The sequence below is a fragment of the Syngnathus typhle genome, linkage group LG22, assembly GCF_033458585.1.
Source record: "Syngnathus typhle isolate RoL2023-S1 ecotype Sweden linkage group LG22, RoL_Styp_1.0, whole genome shotgun sequence".
NCBI classification, from domain to species: domain Eukaryota; kingdom Metazoa; phylum Chordata; class Actinopteri; order Syngnathiformes; family Syngnathidae; genus Syngnathus; species Syngnathus typhle.
In genome coordinates, this window is record NC_083759.1 from 6,645,328 (window position 1) to 6,663,080 (window position 17,753).

The 17,753-nt window shown below is 43.8% G+C and overlaps 3 protein-coding genes across 13 annotated transcripts; 1 reads left to right on the forward strand and 2 right to left on the reverse strand.

Annotated features, from left to right (window-relative positions):
• The first annotated feature begins 30 nt into the window (after positions 1-30).
• On the forward strand, positions 31-16,778 carry hmgn3 (high mobility group nucleosomal binding domain 3). Of its 9 annotated transcripts, none has more exons than XM_061270819.1 (9): positions 31-198; positions 5,605-5,689; positions 10,800-10,906; positions 14,409-14,459; positions 14,650-14,679; positions 15,236-15,283; positions 15,410-15,508; positions 15,611-15,710; positions 16,194-16,778. In XM_061270819.1, exons 3-9 carry the CDS (start codon positions 10,865-10,867, stop codon positions 16,199-16,201), a joined length of 378 nt encoding a protein of 125 aa, XP_061126803.1. In that variant the 5' UTR covers positions 31-198; positions 5,605-5,689; positions 10,800-10,864; the 3' UTR covers positions 16,202-16,778. The 9 variants fall into 9 exon arrangements, with proteins under 9 accessions (XP_061126803.1, XP_061126802.1, XP_061126799.1 ...); XM_061270818.1 differs by having other exon boundaries at positions 32-198; positions 14,406-14,459; XM_061270815.1 differs by having other exon boundaries at positions 38-198; positions 14,406-14,459; positions 15,233-15,283.
• On the reverse strand, positions 2,861-7,541 carry clic5b (chloride intracellular channel 5b). Of its 2 annotated transcripts, none has more exons than XM_061270813.1 (6): positions 7,027-7,541; positions 4,772-4,881; positions 4,295-4,420; positions 4,038-4,144; positions 3,531-3,712; positions 2,861-3,372 (listed from the first exon to the last, which is right to left on the reverse strand). In XM_061270813.1, the coding sequence occupies exons 1-6, from the start codon at positions 7,483-7,485 to the stop codon at positions 3,208-3,210; spliced, it is 1,149 nt and encodes a 382-aa protein (XP_061126797.1). In that variant the 5' UTR covers positions 7,486-7,541; the 3' UTR covers positions 2,861-3,207. The 2 variants fall into 2 exon arrangements, with proteins under 2 accessions (XP_061126797.1, XP_061126798.1); XM_061270814.1 differs by lacking the exon at positions 7,027-7,541 and adding an exon at positions 5,806-6,074.
• On the reverse strand, positions 7,821-11,850 carry enpp5 (ectonucleotide pyrophosphatase/phosphodiesterase 5). Of its 2 annotated transcripts, none has more exons than XM_061270807.1 (4): positions 11,560-11,850; positions 9,825-10,687; positions 9,587-9,763; positions 7,821-9,162 (listed from the first exon to the last, which is right to left on the reverse strand). In XM_061270807.1, the coding sequence occupies exons 2-4, from the start codon at positions 10,675-10,677 to the stop codon at positions 8,750-8,752; spliced, it is 1,443 nt and encodes a 480-aa protein (XP_061126791.1). In that variant the 5' UTR covers positions 10,678-10,687; positions 11,560-11,850; the 3' UTR covers positions 7,821-8,749. The 2 variants fall into 2 exon arrangements, with proteins under 2 accessions (XP_061126791.1, XP_061126790.1); XM_061270806.1 differs by having other exon boundaries at positions 11,684-11,849.
• Positions 16,779-17,753: the final 975 nt, after the last annotated feature.

A 17,753-nucleotide genomic window follows, 5' to 3' on the forward strand; every position in this document is an offset into this window, starting at 1 on the left:
GTGCTGCGTGTGCTGTATCTTTAACAATAGCTATGCGGGGTGTGCGCATGCGTCGTGTGGTGGCAAGCGGGTTCGTCAAACTTTCAACCCGGTAGTGTGTTACTCACCTGTGCACGACTGCGGTTTAAATACTAGTTATTTTGCACGACACGGCGGATTATACCTTTGGCCACAATGCACAGCGAGTTCCTGGTCAAGGTAAGCCATTGTAAACTTTTTGGCGTGAGTCATTGTGCAATAGCGTGTTGTGTGTGTGTTGCGTGCGCGCGTGTGTGTACGTGTGCTCTTGCATTTGATTTGCATTTTACTACTTACTATTTTGTGTGCATGTTCTTGTCCGCAAATGAGTATTTTTTAAAGCTACAATTTTGTATTTTATGGCTACAAATAAGTGTTTTGCACTTATGGGATACATAATTAGTATTTTGCACACACAAATTAGCGTTTTGTGCTCAGGTCGCATCTGTATTGACTCAGTTGATATTTGTAACGTTCTGATTGACTAAACGAGGAATATTTCCACTTTTCCTCATCTGTCTGTCATCGTACAGTAGTTATTCTTTGGAATCGTCACTATGTCTGAGCGCGAGTTGTCTTTGGATGATGGTGGTGGCGACAATTTGGGGTCTGGGTGGCGGGGGCGGTTTAGATGGGCGGCGCTCATCCAGACTCCTGCCGCCGTCAGTGGCGTTCCACAGACGGGAGCAGAGACACGGACACGCCGGGAAGCTGTTTTACATTATTCCCAGACATAATAGAGCCAATCTAAGTGTGTTCACATGAGTTGGAAAAAAAGGGGTTGGGGGGGGGGGGGGTGAGGGTTTTAAGCTTCACCATCCGTGTGAGTGTGTGTGTGTGTTTTAGAAGGTGCATGTCAAGAACATTCTTGGGATTTCCATGAATTTAAATTATTGTGAAAGGGGAAAAAAAGAGAAGGGGGGGGGGGATCACACTGGTTGTACTTTGACATTCCCGGCGTTGTGCAATTACAATGATGAAGTTAAAACAAGCCAGACGCCCAAAGACATTTGCATCAGTTGACTATGTGAAAGGTACACAAGGAGCTCTCAGAAAGGCGTGTGATCATGTCATTCCATAAATCCCTATATTGTGAAAATAAATCTGCCATGTCAATTTGACACACCACAGAGAAAAGTGTTGCTAACAACCCTGCCAAATTTGAATGATTTGATGAAAAAAACTTTCCCAAGTAAATCAAACGAAGCTTCATAGTTGTGATAGATCGGCCATTCTTTTTGCTCTCAAAAGTTGGGGGTGCTGCAACCACGCCCCGCCGTCAATCAATTGTCAATTTGCGCGCATATGTCATTCAAAGAGCAGAATAAGTCCTGGTGAAGAACAGTTTTATAGCTGAAAGCCACTGATAAGATAAGTCTGATAAGAGCCTTACCAAAGAGTCATCTTAATTTAAACTGAGTCAAGAGCAAGTGTGTACTTTGGCGCCCCCTAACGGCTGTTGAAAAGTGTGACCTGGATGAGGGGGGCCGCCCACCCATGCGGCCCTCCCCGGAGCCAAAGGCAGTCTAGCTTGTCCTTATTAAGTTAGTGCCGCTCCAACACATTTTTGCCTCTGCATGCTAAATGAATGCCAGATCCCAGCCCGTCCCCAATTGCTGGTCCCGCCCAGCACACCAACGCCTCCCATAAGACCCCCCCCCCCCCCCCCCTAAGTGGGCCCCCAAACCTAACCCAACTTATAAAAGTGACTTGTCTTTGCTGACCCAATATGAGAAAATGATGAACTGGCGGGGAAAGTGCATCCAGGCAGCTGGCCAAAACCTTGCAGAAAGCCAGAAGTCATTCTTCAAGTCATGAAAGTGCCCCCCCCCCTTCCATCCCCCTCTTGGAACCGCTTTTGGGGGTCCGCAAGCAAGTCTCTGTGTTCTTTTATTTCCTGAAACACCAGCGACAAAACAGACAAGAGAATGCAATTTCTCTAGAACTTGCATGTGAATGCTGAAAAGCTCAAGCTGAACTGAAATTCCAATCCTGGTACTGCTTATTGGGGTCTATGAAAACAAAGCAAATCGTGCTTATTAACTCAGTTTTTTTCATATATGTCATAACATCTGTCAGATCAGATCTGTCGCCCAAACATGAAAGCAACGACGTCCATTTTCAAAGTGCCAGGACCATGGACAGCGACCAGGTGTGCAAACAAAGGGCTCCTTTGTGAGGAGCCCCCACGCCCACGTTACTGTTTGGAATTAGACATCATCCCGACTGTCAGACCCAGGCGGGTACGCTATGCGAGGCGGACTGAAGCCGCGTGCCAGAACTTTATGCTGAACAGGCCAAAGGCACCCCCCCCCCCCTTACGCACACGCACACTTTCTGACTTTTTTTTTTTTTTTTTTTAAAGACTCTGTTAATGAGTGTAGCAAAAAGAACGTCAACTATACAAAATTGCCATTTGTGTCTTTTTTGTACTTACTATTGGTATTTGTTTCGTCCCACCGCAGCTAATTAGCAAGCCGCGAAGAAACGCCAGGCAGGCGGGCGGCCCGCGTTTATTTTCTCTGGCATCAAGTCAGAGCGCTTTTTCTTCAAGCGAGGAAAACTGGAGACGACTCGCGTGGCGGCGCTTCTCGGCTTTTCCGAGACGGGATGGCGTTGGAGCTCTGGCACGGAAGCCTCTTCCATTTGTAGCCGTCCTGCGTCAACCAAAGGATGGGATTTTATTTGCAGAGTCACCGTTAAAGTGCAGTACCTTCACCTTAAATGTTCCAAACCGCGGCGCGTGCTAGAAACTCCTTCGAGTCACGGCACATCTTCGACTTTATAGGCTTGAGCGAATAAAAACTCTTTGCAGTTTGTTAAAGCAAAAACGAAGCATGAGGAGACAAAACAAGTGAAGTTTAATGACAACCAAGAGGAACTTTGACGTTGACGGCTCGTAGGCGCGCCATCCCGTGGGAAGACGAGGCGCAGCGGGAGCTCAATAATAAACATGTGAGTCGGGCGAGACGTCCACAGGCGTGGGGATAAATAAATCTAACCGCCTCGACGCCTGTGAGTCAAAGCTTTGCAGCACATGTGAAAGGGAGCTTTGTGTCATGAGGAATAAATAGCTCACAGACAGCAGGAGTGGGACCATCCGTCACATCTGAGTGCATTTGAGCATCCTTAAACTAATAAATCTCTGCAGGGCTGAGAGAAAAAAGGAAGGTTTTGGTAGTTAAGAGGCTACTTGGCGAGCCTCTTGGCCACGTCCTTGTAGGCAATCTCGATCTCTGCATCGGCGGCGCACGTGTTGTTGAACTCGTCACGGGCGGCAGCGTTCTTCAGGTAGCGCCAGATACCCGTCATCTCCGAGGGGATGTCGTAGTTACGGTACTTCTTGGCCACCACCTGCAAGACACAAATGGGAAGGTTTTGCATACCAAAATGGTAGGCATGGCTTCTTGAGACTTTTTGTGGGCCTTCTGATAATTGGCATGCCCATGAAATGTCATGATGCTTGGTGAAACTAGCATCAGGAGCTGATTATTTTTTTTTTTTTTATCTACCTTGACAATGTGCAGTTTGGGCAGCAGGTTGCAGTCAGCCAATGTCAGCTCATTTCCATCCAGGAACTTTCTTCTGGACTCCTTTTCTTCCTCTCTACTGTTAGCATCGATCTCGTCAGGCAGGGGACTGTTCAGATAGTCGTCCAGTTTCTGTAGGGCCCTTGTCAGACCTTGCCCTAGCGCTAAAAGCATGCAAAGTACTGTTCTCATAATGTCCACTAGATAGTAGCAAAGTATCCCGTAAGATGCAAACAGTGGAGTCTGCTGCCCTCTTCTGGTAAATGTCCTCATTTCACCCTATCTTGACTTATTTTTTATTAACATTATTATTTCCCAAACATTTTAATGAATTATTTTAATTAAATTATAAACTCAATCATTTAACAATTTCCCAAACATTTTTTAATACAACAATGGCATTATAATTTAAAAAATAATTTAAAATCAATAAAAATACCTTTTAAAAATATTTCACACAGAAAATAAAAACACAGTAAGCTTCCTCACCATTGTTGGCATCCATTTTGGTATTCTTGATGAATGCTGAGAACTTGGCGAAGATGTCGTTGCCCGCCGTGTTTGACTCTCTATGTTTGGCTGCCAGTTTGGGATACCTCGATTACAATCAGAAGAACAAAAATAATCACGTCTTTACTATCATTATTATGACATTATTATTAATATATTTCAAACCAAAACACTGGTTACCTACTTTTGACCTAAATACAATACATACTTTGTGCGTGTGAATGTGTGTTTGTTACTTGGGTGGCGCCAGCATTTCCTCGAGGAACTCTTCGATCTTATTGATATCCGTTTTGACTTCTCCGTTGTAGGTGAGGAACGGCGGGTGGGTGCCGGGCGCCAGGTTATTAAGGTCGGCCGGCTTCCTGAGGGAGGTCAATTCCGTACAAGATGCAATTTTTTTTTAATTCTATATAATGGATTTCATGGTGTACAATTTCAAAGGCATTCATTCCAACAATGATTATCAACCTTGTTACACTAATTAGAGTAAGTATCTATGTTAAGTACATTGCAGTCAATGTGGAATGAGTGGATGAGGCTTCACTGCGTTCAAAATCATTCACTCACTATTATATCGTAAAATTACTTTTGGACTTGTCAGGGACGTCAACGTTATGTCAAGGTCAGCTAGTACACATTCCTAATAGTGCTCAAATAAATAAATAAATAAGTAAATTAAATTAAAAAAAATTGAAAATGACGTCATCGCTCACCTCTTGAGATCTACGGTGGTGACATTGAAGACGACGCCTTTGAGCCATAAAATCATGAAGAGACGCTGAGAGAAAGGACAGTTGCCAATACTCTCGCCATCGCTGCCCGCCTAGGAACAAAGTCCAGAATTATCATTAGCAGGAATCCTAGTCATTATTTTTGTGATCTATACTTTAAAATCAATTTAAAAAAGTTATGACAAAGTGGGGGAACACTGTAGTTGATTGTTAGCAACTTTAGCCAGATGCAATTTAAACCTTTTGCGTGAAGAAAATACCTATGCAGCAAGGACTCAATTGATTTTGAATGAGTTCATGTTTCAGCGTACATTGAAGAGCATACACCTAACCCGCCATCTAAATTATGAATGTCTCACACACACACACACACACACACACACGCACACACACGCACGCACACACACACGCACACGCACACACACACACACATAAAGAAGCAAACACCAGAACACAGTCCACGTCTGTCTAAAAAGTCGCCAAGTCAGCTTGAATGCAGCACAAGCATGTGTCATTGTTACCGCACAAAAACAACACAGATACAATTCAGTGTAAAATAATGATGGCCAGTCAACGCGGACAACATGCACGCACGCACGCACACACGCACACAGAAAGGCTCAGACTAAAGTATTTAGCAGTAATAAATATAACAGAAGGCCACATCTGCAATGGAAACACCCACAGATTAAGCAATATTCACTTAAATTTTGGAACACTTTCTCAAGCTGTCGTGTCATTTTGTTTTTATTTAACCAGAATTCCTGCGAGGATGATTTTGTTTTTGTCTTCTAATTTTATGCCACCTGCCACAGGTGCACGTCAAGTTCCAGGGGACGCCAAGCAGCACAACAAACACCGCCGGGTACAACTAAGGCCGTACATCACTGAGCATCCCAGGTAACTTAACCTGTGCTATTGTGTTACTCACACACACACACACACACACACACACACACACACACACACACACACACATGCACACACAGATCAAAATCAACTTTTTTTGGTCTTACCTTGACAAAAAGTTCAATCTCAGGCTCCCTCTCAGGACATGACATGCTTCCTCTTCAATAGCAAAGCCTGCAATATGTCACGCCACTACATCCTATCTTCCAACTCCACACACAGTCCCAGTGTCAAAGTCCAGTTATGCAATAAAGTGGTCCTAAAGTGGTCCTAAAGTCAGCTAATGTGTTGAGGATGCAAATTAGGGTCAGATTTGTCTAGTAAAGCAGTCGGAATGAAAGCAAGCAAAGCGTTCAATGACACCGAGTGCAAACAGGTGTCAGACTTTGCTGTGTGTGTTTGCAAAGGGGGCGGAGCCCGTGCTGCATTTTTAATAACCCATGTTCACATTTACAGCAGATAGAGAAAGTGAACACGGAACCATGGAAAAATATCTATCTATATAGCCTTTGCTAATTAAAATTGTTCCCAAATGAAAATTGTTGTCTCAAAATCCCCCCCAAATTTTTGGGGTTTATTTTTATTTTTTATTTTTTTTTGTAATTAGAGATTACAACAGGCTCACGATTAGTTAAACATTTCAATGTTAAAAGTCATAAAATAGTAAGTAACTATTCTGAAGGTTTAGCTATTATATGAAGCTTTTAAAGTTGATGGTTGAAATTGGTGATCTGTCAGGCTAATCATTCACGGACCTGTCAAACAGTAACGCATGTAAAAAAAAATAAGGCAACTCCAACACTTTGACACAGGAAGAAAATCACTTCCTGGGAAATGCATAATACCAACATTGACCAACTGAGCAAAAAAAAAAAAGTAAAAAATTGTTTAAAATAATTAGTTATTTTGAAACACACTTTCTTTATTCATATAAATTCAATGGTTACCCTTAATATTATTATTATTTTTATCGTCTGACTATCGAGGACGTTAAAATATTGCTTAAATCATTGCCTGTGCAGTCATTGAAGGTTTCCCAATGGCGACACTTTTAAAGCTGTCCATGTATTTTTAAGATAGTTGCATTTATGAAAGTGTGAAGGAATGTGCAAAAGCCGGGGCGTGGTGCTTTGCGCAGCTGATCTCTGCCCGCTGCTTATCTGTAATGTCAGATATAGATAAGACCATGTCGTAAATGTGAGGACACCACCTGTAGCATCAACGTAAAAAAAAAAAAATCACTGCTAACACACCGTGGCTCATATCAGTGGTAAATACCTAAGCAAAATAATGAATATGGTGAACTGGAGCTGCAGACATCAGCCTACCTTGACGTAGAGCGAGATCGTTGGATGCTCGGGCTCGATCGGAGCAAGGGCGCTCTTGTCCAGGGTGAGGTTCTCCAGGGTCTTGATGCCGTAGTCCACCTGGTCTTCCCCCTTGGCCATTTTGGACTCAACCTCTTGGTGCTTGTAGGCCATCATCATTCCATCCTCGACGTTGTCTGCCTCCAGGGAAGATAATGATGATGATGATGAGCGTCGGGATCCACCGTTCACCTCCTCTGCTTTGGTCTCCTGGATGACAGTTTTCATCTCCATCACTTTGGTTTCCACCTTCTCCTTGGCTTTTTCCTCATCTTTATAGCTGGATGAGGAAGACGAGGACGAGGATGAGGATGAGGAACGGCTGCGTTTGTCTTTGTCCCTGGTGTCCATGTAGTCGGGAGAGGCGTGCTCCTCCTGGGCCGAGACGTGCACCATAACGTCATCCACGGTCACTTCCATTCTGATTGTTGGATCTTCTGGGCTCAAAAAGAGTGCAGAGGAGAAGCGGCAGTGGCAATGGCTTCCTCCCGGAAGACTGATCCTCAACCAATGCCCGATGGGGCAAATTCCAGCGGCGACTCCCTGCACAGGACCTTTGAACCTGCCAGCTCACCGATAATTTACAAAGTGCGCTTTCTCGCTAGAGCCTGCAAGGCGTCACTTAAGCTTCTCGTGCAAACTAAATTTCTGCTTGTATTGATCGTTCTATTTGTAAATATATCTTTGTATATAATTTTAATGAATAAATAGATCTTATTCACAATTATTAACAACAAATGACAATTGGTTTCAAATTATTTTTAAATCAAGGCGTTTTAATTTTGTCAACATAACAAATACAGGAAGTACATTTCTTGAATCCGATTCATGTTACATTGTACAAATGCAAATGATCTGGAAATCATTTATTGAACAAATCACTCCAATATAGTGTGTGTGTGTGTGTGCGTGTGTGTGTGCGTGTTTCTCATTCATCTGTCAGCAAGACACTTTTCCCTCTTTCAGTTTGAAAATTTATCATAGAAAATGAAAAACAATACTTCACAGTGTCATTTTGGGGGGACTTGGGTAAATGCTCTGATCTAAAAGCCATAAAGACAGCGAAATACTCAATAACTTTCTAACCCTTTAGTGACCAAGCTGTTTTAAAAGCTTTTTGGCGAGAGGCACCTAACCTTTATCTCCCCCCCCCCCCCACCCCCCACTACATGTAACGTATACATACCCTACTGTCTACTGCCCCCTGTCGGTCATGTAGTGCAAATCGCAGGAACAGTTCTGGCCCGAAGCAACGAAGAAGAAAACAAACTCCAAAGAAAGAAATACTCACAATGGCAAAACTGCACTTCACATTCCACCAACATAGAAAGATTAAAAAGTACAGACCACACGTATAGACTTGAGAACAGCGACTGAGATGATCGACAAAGGAAATAACTCAAAACGGCTTTCTATAGGAGGGTAACATCTTTCCAGGGCATGTCGCCATACCTCGCTTTTGTGAGAGATTGTCTCAAATTCTTTGACACCTTTACCCTTTTAAAGTACCAAGTTCCAATTGAAATACGTTTCCACCCATTTGAAGCCCGAGTCACAATCAAAGAAAGCTACTAAAAAGCTTCACACTAAGGTTTTGAAGTTCTACCACCAAAAACATCCACACTGGACCAGAGTCCCCACCTGCTCCTAATTGGACCTCCTCCAGGATGGGGTACGAGTCCAGCTACAGGTGCAACTCCTCTTGCAGTAAAGGCTGCGACATCTCCCTGCTGCCTTGCTTGAGCAAGGGCAGCTGCATGAGCGTCAGCTGCTGCACAAACACAATCAGGAAGCCCGCAACCAGCAGCACCCCCAGGAGGGACCCCACCAATACAGGGAAGGAGGTGGCCCGCGCCGACTCCGCAGGGGTGGGGACACCAGACGGGGAAGCCGTGGGCTCCGGGTGCAGCAGGTCCCGAACGTCCGAGAGGGAGCCGTTGTTGGGCAGAGGTGGGATGGCCAGGATGTGGCACATCAGGGGGTACAGGTCCACAGAGCGCATGGTGGGCTTCACGTAGTTCTGGCGGAAGGCCGGACCGCGGGCGAAGAAGATGGGCTGCATGCTACGCAGAGTGTTGTCATAGCCGTGATTTCCCACTGAGGAGAGACCACAAATTGGAAATAAACATCAGATCTTGACTCCACAGTCTCCAGTTGGCTGTAGTGGCCCCATTTTGAGCCTCTTTCTCCTTCATCGGTATGTTAGCCCAACTAATGCCCTCAAAATCTCACTATTTTTCTATTTCCAGCTACTATGATGTCTATTTTTAGTGCCTGCTCAAAGTATCCGAAACGAGAGAAATTCTGTCTGACAACAAACCTGATGAAAAATACCAGCTTTTTTTAAGCATGAGGAAGCTTACGCCTACACACCCACCATTGTTCTTTCCTTGTTAATTAGATCAAATGGGATTCAGTTCTATGTTTAAGAAAAAATAAATACCTCTAGGAGAGCTAATAATAGAACAGAGGGAGAGTGCAGTGCACAAAAAAAGAAATTATATGAGGTGTAGAGACGTACACATGAGCGGTGTGCTCCTGTTCTGGACGATGGTCCATCCCTCATGAGCCTCCAACAGGATGGGCATGATCCTGACGTTGTGGCGGTAGTGCAGTCGCTCAGGGATGGCGTCCTTACGGTAGACCGCCATGTAGGGGTTGGCATCGGACAACTTGTTGTACACCTCATCCAGCTTCCCTAAAATAGAGCATTGTCAGAAAAGATATGCCAAGTTGACATGGCGGAAATGTGATGTTACCTTCTTTGGGCAGTATCGCCACCACGGGACTTTTGTCCACCAAGGTGTAAAGGTCTCTGCTCACGTACTCGTCCAGTTCGATGATCTTATTGGGGAAGAGCTGAGTCATGCCGTGGTCGCTGGTCACTACCAGGTTGACCTTCTCATACAGGCCCGCCTTCTTCAGCTCGTTGAGCAGGAAGCCCAGTTTCTCATCCACGTCGGCGATGACGCCGTCCATCTGGGAGCTTTCTGGCCCAAATTCGTGTCCACTCTCATCCGGTTCTTCCCAGTACAGGATCCCGAAATCCACAGCCTCCTGGTCAGGTGCAGAGAACCATTTAATTAGGTGCTCCACCCGAGTCTCAAAGGCGACTGAGGCGTTGTATTGGAGGTAACGAGTAGGGAACATTCCGTGGATCTTCACGTCGGAACCGGGCCACATAGCGGCGCCGCTTCGCCCGCCGGATTTCTGGATGGTAAGCCACAGGGGCACCGCCTGCTCCCACCACTGGGACTCGTAGAGGCTCTCTGTCTCCGAGGAGAAGGAGCGGTTGAGGACCGGGTCAAACATGTCGTTAGCGACGATGCCGTGCGTCTCGGCATAGAGGCCCGTCACCAAGCTGTAGTGGTTGGGTAAGGTCTTTGTGATGTACACGTTCTTCACTTGGTCCACCGTCACGCCTTCCTGCATAAGGATGTGGAAGTTTGGCGTGGGGACGCGGTTCACGTAGTCCCAGCGAAAACCGTCAAAGGACACCAGGAGCAGTTTGGGGCGCTCTGTTAAGCCTTGGGGGGAAACTAAAGGCGGTATGAAGGTCCACAAGAGGGCCAGAAGGCCCGGACCTCCACACATCAGATGACCCAGCATCATGTGTAGAAACCTGTCAACATAGAAGACAACTTCAGTGGACTTCTTCCCATGACCGCTATATACTAGTAATAACATTTGGTAATACTCATGTCGTTAATACACTTGGCTTTTTCCCACCACAGTTGGATCCAAGACGAACACATTTGTGATGCAACATGCCGGCTAGCACTAAGGTCTACTGGAAGAGATGCGAGAGCAAGAAGAAGCAGCAAAGAAGTTTCACGGAACTGTAAGTGCTGTAAATGTTACTACAGTAATTACCATAGCATCATTGCTAATGTCTACTATGTTGTTCCAATTATAGGTTAGCATCAAGCTAGCAGACATTTGGTAGATTTAAATGGTTTGACTATTTTGGTGTTAAAAATATAAAATGTTTTTTATATTTTATCTCAGCTTTACAGTAAACTTCAAAATTTCAAAGACTGATTAAAGCAAACTTGCTTTGCTATTTATTTAGAGAACTTTGCAAGTAGGAAGTTTTAAGATTTTTTTTAAAGAAGGTTAAAGCGTCTGTGATGGCTAAACCTATCAAGTCAATTATCAATTCTCTCCTAGAACGTATCTCCGTGATAAACGAGGGTTTACTTGTATTAGTAAACGCAGAACTGAGGATGTAATTCAAAATGACAAATTGTGCAGATGTGTTATTAAAGAGGGACTCGGGTATGCGGATATAAGCGGTCAGTAAATCGGTGACGAACATTGTAGTGCATCAAAGCAAAAAGCACAACACGAGATTAGCTGCAGCCGGGTTAACAGACATTTTGGACCTTTTATGCACCGTTTGCACGCTACAATTACAACTGCATATCGTCGATTAAACCGATAGTCAAGCACATAATATTAATGACATAAAAAGCAGTGTCACCACAGGCTTACCTATCTGATCGTTGCACAGTTGATGTGTGCGCACTGAGATAAACAGCCAAACTCGACTGACAGCCGGAAGGAAGTCCCGCCTATTTGGCAGCGTTCACGTATTGTATTTATTTAGTAGACTTACATTCGTACGTAGCTCTCATGGTGACATGACAACAAATCGATTCTTCAATTGAATGTGTAATTTCCGTGCATGCATTCGATCGACCATAGACGGATGTAAATGAATACAGCGTTGCCTTCTCAGCGCACCGTGACGGACGAGTGCGGCGCCTCTATGACGTCATGTAGGCTCAGTGACAGGAGAGGCGGGGCGGAGGAGTTTCTAATAGTATAAAATAGATGTTTTATTTTACTTTTCGGGTGAAACAGAGACAATTGAGGCTGGTGTGCATGTTCGGAAATTTAACAAGACCATATGAGAACAGATAAGGCAACTATAGTATTTTGACGTATTTACTCTTATAACACAACAAAAAATATTGTTCCTTTGAGCAAGTCTCCTTTAAACAGGCATTTAATCTTTAAATGTCCAGAACAAAACACTTGAGAATAACATGCACATCCACTGTAGATGCTGTACTTTATTTTTATTAGTCATTTGTGCTTTAAACAGACACTGTGGCACAGTTTCTTGATTTTAGAAACAGTGTTTACTTAACACTAGGGGAATTTGTTTCCTGGTTGGGTGGGTCTTATAGCAGAATGCAAAACCACAACCTACACTACCATGAATACCCACTAGAGGGCTGTCAAAGCCCGTCTAAGGGTGTCACTGTCCTCGTACGCAACGCCTTCAAATGTTCATACCCGTTGAACGTTTTTACATTATGTAACCTTACAATATATTAAAAGAAAAACTAAATAAGGCTGATATTGGCGCTGATACCCGGTAATATTACTCGCGCGTCCATATATATATATATATATTATAATGGCTGCCTTTAATGCCCCTGACAAGTCCTAAACGTTCCACAAACATATTCTAAACAAAAGGCAGACATGAGATGAAGTGTTCTATACGTGCCGAGTCTACACATTTCTATATAAGCTTGACGTATTACACGTGTGCTCTTCATTGTTTCATTCAGTTGACTGTGCGTTTTTCATCACGTGCGTGCTTCATGACAAAGATTTTCAGGGGGATTGTTTTGTTTGTTGAAAAAAAGCTCTTTTGTCATTTGTGTGGCACTCACTATACACTTCTGCTCGTTTGACATTACACACAAAGGTCATGCATTTCGGTTCAAAAGTTCTGGATGTTGTCAGGATAGATTTACACATGCACTATGTACACTACAAATATACGTGTGAATCTTAATCTTCATTATTATTAACAAGATTGCACCGTACATAGCAATAATTTGTTTACGAATGGCGCTATAGAAATAAATTTCCCCTTACCAAAATGAAGCATACTTATTTGTGTTTTTATGCCACAGATTTGGTTAAAAAAAAATCCCCAGCACACAATGGCCGCTGTTCTAGATGTGGTACGTGTGTAGCATTGCGACAATTTTCCTGCCCCTTTTTGGTGGCATTTTTGTTTATTTATTCATTTATTTTACAACAATGCACTCCGACATGTGCGAGATCCGCCGAGAGCCATGCAGGCTTGGTTGTCATCGCTCGCCTTTGACTGAGCAGAAGGCAGGGTCGAGTCAGGTCGCTCAGCCAATCGGAAACGGTCAGTGGCCGCTGTCAGTCCAAACATCTGTGACGTACTTATTTACATGGAGACAGGAATGACCAATGGCGAGTCGGCATGGGAGAAGATTTGGCGCGCGCCAGCCAATGGTGTAGCGAGGCACAGAGTTTTAGGGGAGTGCATAATAATCAACATATTAGACAAGGTGCTTTTTAGATATCGATCCGCTAGTTGGAATTACCAACCGTGTGGACTTTTGAAAGGCTTGAACTCATAGTTTAGCGTCGTTTTTGGTGTTTTTCCATTGACAAGCAACATGCCGAAGAGGAAGGTGAGTGTCGCCACTGCTATTTGTCTCCACGACCGCTTCGAAAATTTTGCTGTTAAAAACAGCGCGCATCCGTTCAAGTGATTTGCAAGTAAGAAAACGTGGTTGCGTTTTTTCTCCGCTAATTCCTCTTATCCCCCCCAACCTTAATTTTAGTTATAATGTCACGAAGACATGCCGAGTGGATAAATGGCTAAAATGTCATAACAGAGGCGTCCACGCAGAAGGATGTCATGGAACGAAAAATTCAAAATAACACGACAGAAATGTATTGCGAACGTTCCAGGCTCTTCTGGCCATCTTTGTACATATTCGTGTACCGCCTGGATGCCACCATTGTGTGCATGTGTGTTTGAGAGAGGGGGGGGGGGTCAGGGTATTTGGGCCCATCCTAAACCAACACTGTGTGGACGGACCTTCCTCACCTCTGTCTTGTTGGTTGTACGCGATGTTGCGCATGCGCATAGAGCAGCCCGCCTTTGTAAATCGGTGACTTTCGCAGCTCATCTCTGGCCATGTAAACAGGATGATTCCATAGGATCTTAATTATCACAGAAATTGCTATATGTCTCCATGAGGGGGGGGGGGATACTTAACCACGCAATCGGCTCAGTGTGAGCAGCTTTTGTTTTCATTTTGCATTTGTGTTTAACTGTAGGCTACCATCTAGTAAACTGCCAAAAAAGCATTGGTGACGCTTGCTCTATTTTTTTCCCACTTAACTGCAGTGGCTCTGAAGTTTGATAGTAACTAAAATTTTGCCTGACAACCCAAAGCACACAAAACAATTTACAAAGTGACAGCTCATAACTTGAAAAAGTCAACTTAAAGTAGTGTTTTGACCTGATGTGCTCACTGTGCTCTGCCCAGCAGTCTCCTGAAGGCCACGAGGGCAAGGACACCTCCAAGGTCACCAAACAAGAGGTAAATCAAAAGTGCAACTTTGTGTGTGTGTGTGTGCAGTTTTTATTTGATTTTTTCTTATTGTGAAAAGCACTCACTAAGCGAGCAGAGCAGGTAAAGACAAATTGCAGAAGTACAACTGATGTCTTTCTCTTCCTCTCTCTCTCTCTCTTTCTGTCTCTGTCTCTCACTCTCTTAATGATTATTTTAGCCCACCAGGAAGTCCGAGAGGTTGTCAGCGGTAAGTTTGGTTCTCACCTCCTCCTCGCTGTCTTCACCACTATACTTCTTCAATGTCAACGTTATGCACGCGTGTGTTTTATGTCTTTTCGATGTTTGTCCTCTGTCCAGTGTGGTGCAGTAGTAATTCATTGATAATAAATCATCAGTAAAATTACAACCATGGTGGTCCATTTACATCACGGGTGAATGAATTCGGTGCGCAAAAATGGTACAAATGAGCGAAAACAAAATTTTATATCACCTATTTCCTGAACGCTGCTTCATCACTCAGCCTGTTTTTTTTCTGTTTGTATCGCTGGCGTCATCACTTTTTATATTAATTTTGAGCTTTCGACATGACGCCAGCGAATACTGTAGAACTTATGCATGTTGTATGTATGTATGTTCAATGTCTCAAGTAGCCCTGCCTGAAAAGGATGTCTGCCATTTCAGTTCAAGGTGCCCATTTAGGATGAAATCTAAGTAATTGATGCACAGCCAAAAAAAGTTTATGAATGCCTGTAGATGCCACGGTAAATGCTCAGTCTAATCACATTCCGTTGGTCCCTCAGAAGCCTGCGCCACCAAAGCTAGAGGCCAAAGCCAAAAAGGTCATCGTCAAGGTAAATACAACTCATACACACATTTTCTTAAAAACATCTGTGCAATCTTAAACACACACGTTTTATTCATCCTAATGATCAATGAATGGATAACTAATATTGATTTTTGAATGACTTCCTCTGCAGAAGGTGGCCGACGAAAAGGGTGCAAAGGCACGGAAAGGCACCACCAAAGGGAAGAAGGAAGATGGCCCTGCCCAGAACGGAGACGCGGAGAATAACGAGGTTTGAGACAGACCAAAAAATTAAAATGTGCAAGGAAAAAAAGCATTTAACAACAATTGTCCATTTGTCTTGCCACATAACCGCATTTGCGTACACACGCAGATCTTTGTGTGTCGTCCATCTGTCAGTGTGTCTTCCATCAGAAACTCGGCTCTCTCCGCCATGTCAGTGCGAGGGCAGAGCGAGACGGTCAGAGTGAAGGGTATGCAAGAGTGTCACGCTAACCCAACTTTGCGTGTGCCCTACTAACATATAGCTTCATCTTCAGCAGAAAAGCCTTTTCACCCTGCACTTAGTACAGCATAGTGCTCATTCGTGTGTTTGTAGTACAATGGCGCAGCGTGGTGCTGTGGAGGTTGGTGCCCTGTCAACTTGGGGTGACATTTTGGTGCATCCAATAGGAGAGCCAGGTGGCAGCGTGATAGCAGCGGGAGACAACAGCAGGAAATGTTGGCAGAGTTGGATCCTAAAATTGGTGCATCCGTATGAAGCTAATGAAATGAGGCAGGGGCTTCCGTTGCGTTATTTATTTTTCCACAATTTGGGTGACATTTCAATTCTACAATTTAAGAGATTGGACTGTATTTCCTATCTTGTGATTGTTTGCAGTGTGTTACAGTGCTTTTCTTTCTTTTCTTTCTTTTTTTTTTTAAAGTGTAATTCTTGCCGTTTTTCTTCCCTCCAGGTGACTGAGGCTGCTGAGGACGCCACCGAGGAGAAGGCGTAAAAACGACAGACGCCCCCCCCCCTTTTCCCTATCTACAACTTTTTGTAAGATGCTGAATTTTTGTAGACTTGTAATAGATGCTAGAGATGACCAACCAGCATTCCCTAAAATTCAGCACTCCTGACACTACCGTCAAAACTCTTTTTTTTTATTATTATTATTATTTTTTTTTTATGATTAGACGACTGCTCATGTTCTTCCTCCCGATTTCCACAGTCGTCATATTTCAGTAGTAGTTGTCCTATTTTTAGAGAACACGGCGGTCGCCATGGAGAACACCTGCAGCATTTTTACATCTCTTCTTTTTCAGAATGGCCCATGGCTCCTTTTTTGTATGTGTGTGCTGGACTGGACATGACGGGTGGGTCTCGTCTTGACTTCCCAATCTTTTTTTTGCTCTTCTATACTTGACCCCCCCATACCCATCCTAATTCTGGTAATATTGCAGCAATGTGACATAGCAATAAGCAGCGGTGCTTGTGTTCTAGGGGCGCCTCAATTGGCGTATCAATTGAGTATTTTCAAATAAAAGGTTGGACACTTTGTTTTTGTTTTGCAAGACTCCATTTATTAGGCAACATTCACATTGCAGGGCATGATGCCCTATTTGTGATGATGCCCAACATGCAAACAAATGCGTGTTGGGAGATGCCACCATTCCATCATAGGCGTACTAGAGTGGCTTTTGACGGCATTTTCCCGTTGGGGGGGCCCTGCTCAGCTCTGTGTGTGCGTGGAGTTGGACATCTTTTTGTGGGAGCCCACGTGGCACGGACAAATACAAAAAAGTGCTGCATCAGGAAGTGAAAGGTCAGCAATCGGGCGCGCCAATGTGGCTCGTCTATCGTCATTCATGGACATGATATGTAAGGCCACTGGTTGGCTTTCTTTTTTAATACGAGGTGAAATTAAGTTACAAAAGATTGGACAAGGCAGAATTATGTAATTATTCTGTTATTTACTTGAGTATGTTTACCTTTGCACCCTACATTGAAAGCGGGTAGCTATACTTTCAACAGCAAAATATTTGTGGAAGTTGAGCATTGTTATATCAACTTATGTCGTCTAAATCGTGGTCAAGATATGAGAGAGATGTCATAACCATGTCAACACCAAACATTAAGCGCAAGAGGAGAGTGCCGCCTTGTGGCTACAGGGGTCACCACTGATGGCAAGCCATACCACAAGTTTCCTAGTAGGTTCATGCCTCAACAGGGGTGGCCAAACTTGTGCTTCAGGGTAACATTTGATTTATAAAACAGACATGGATCAAGATATGAGTATTACGGGGACTTTAAGAAAAATATATAATTGCTTACTGGAATAAAATAATGAATCCTCGTGATTTTTTCATGAAGTTGATTGTAATACAACTGTAGGCTATATCGAAATACAACATGCATTTTTTATTATACTGATATTATCAATTGTATTTGCAAATTCCGTAAACATGTAAATAAATTGGGCTCAGGGTTCCAAGTTACACATTGGAGCTCTGTGAGACTGGACCAACGGACA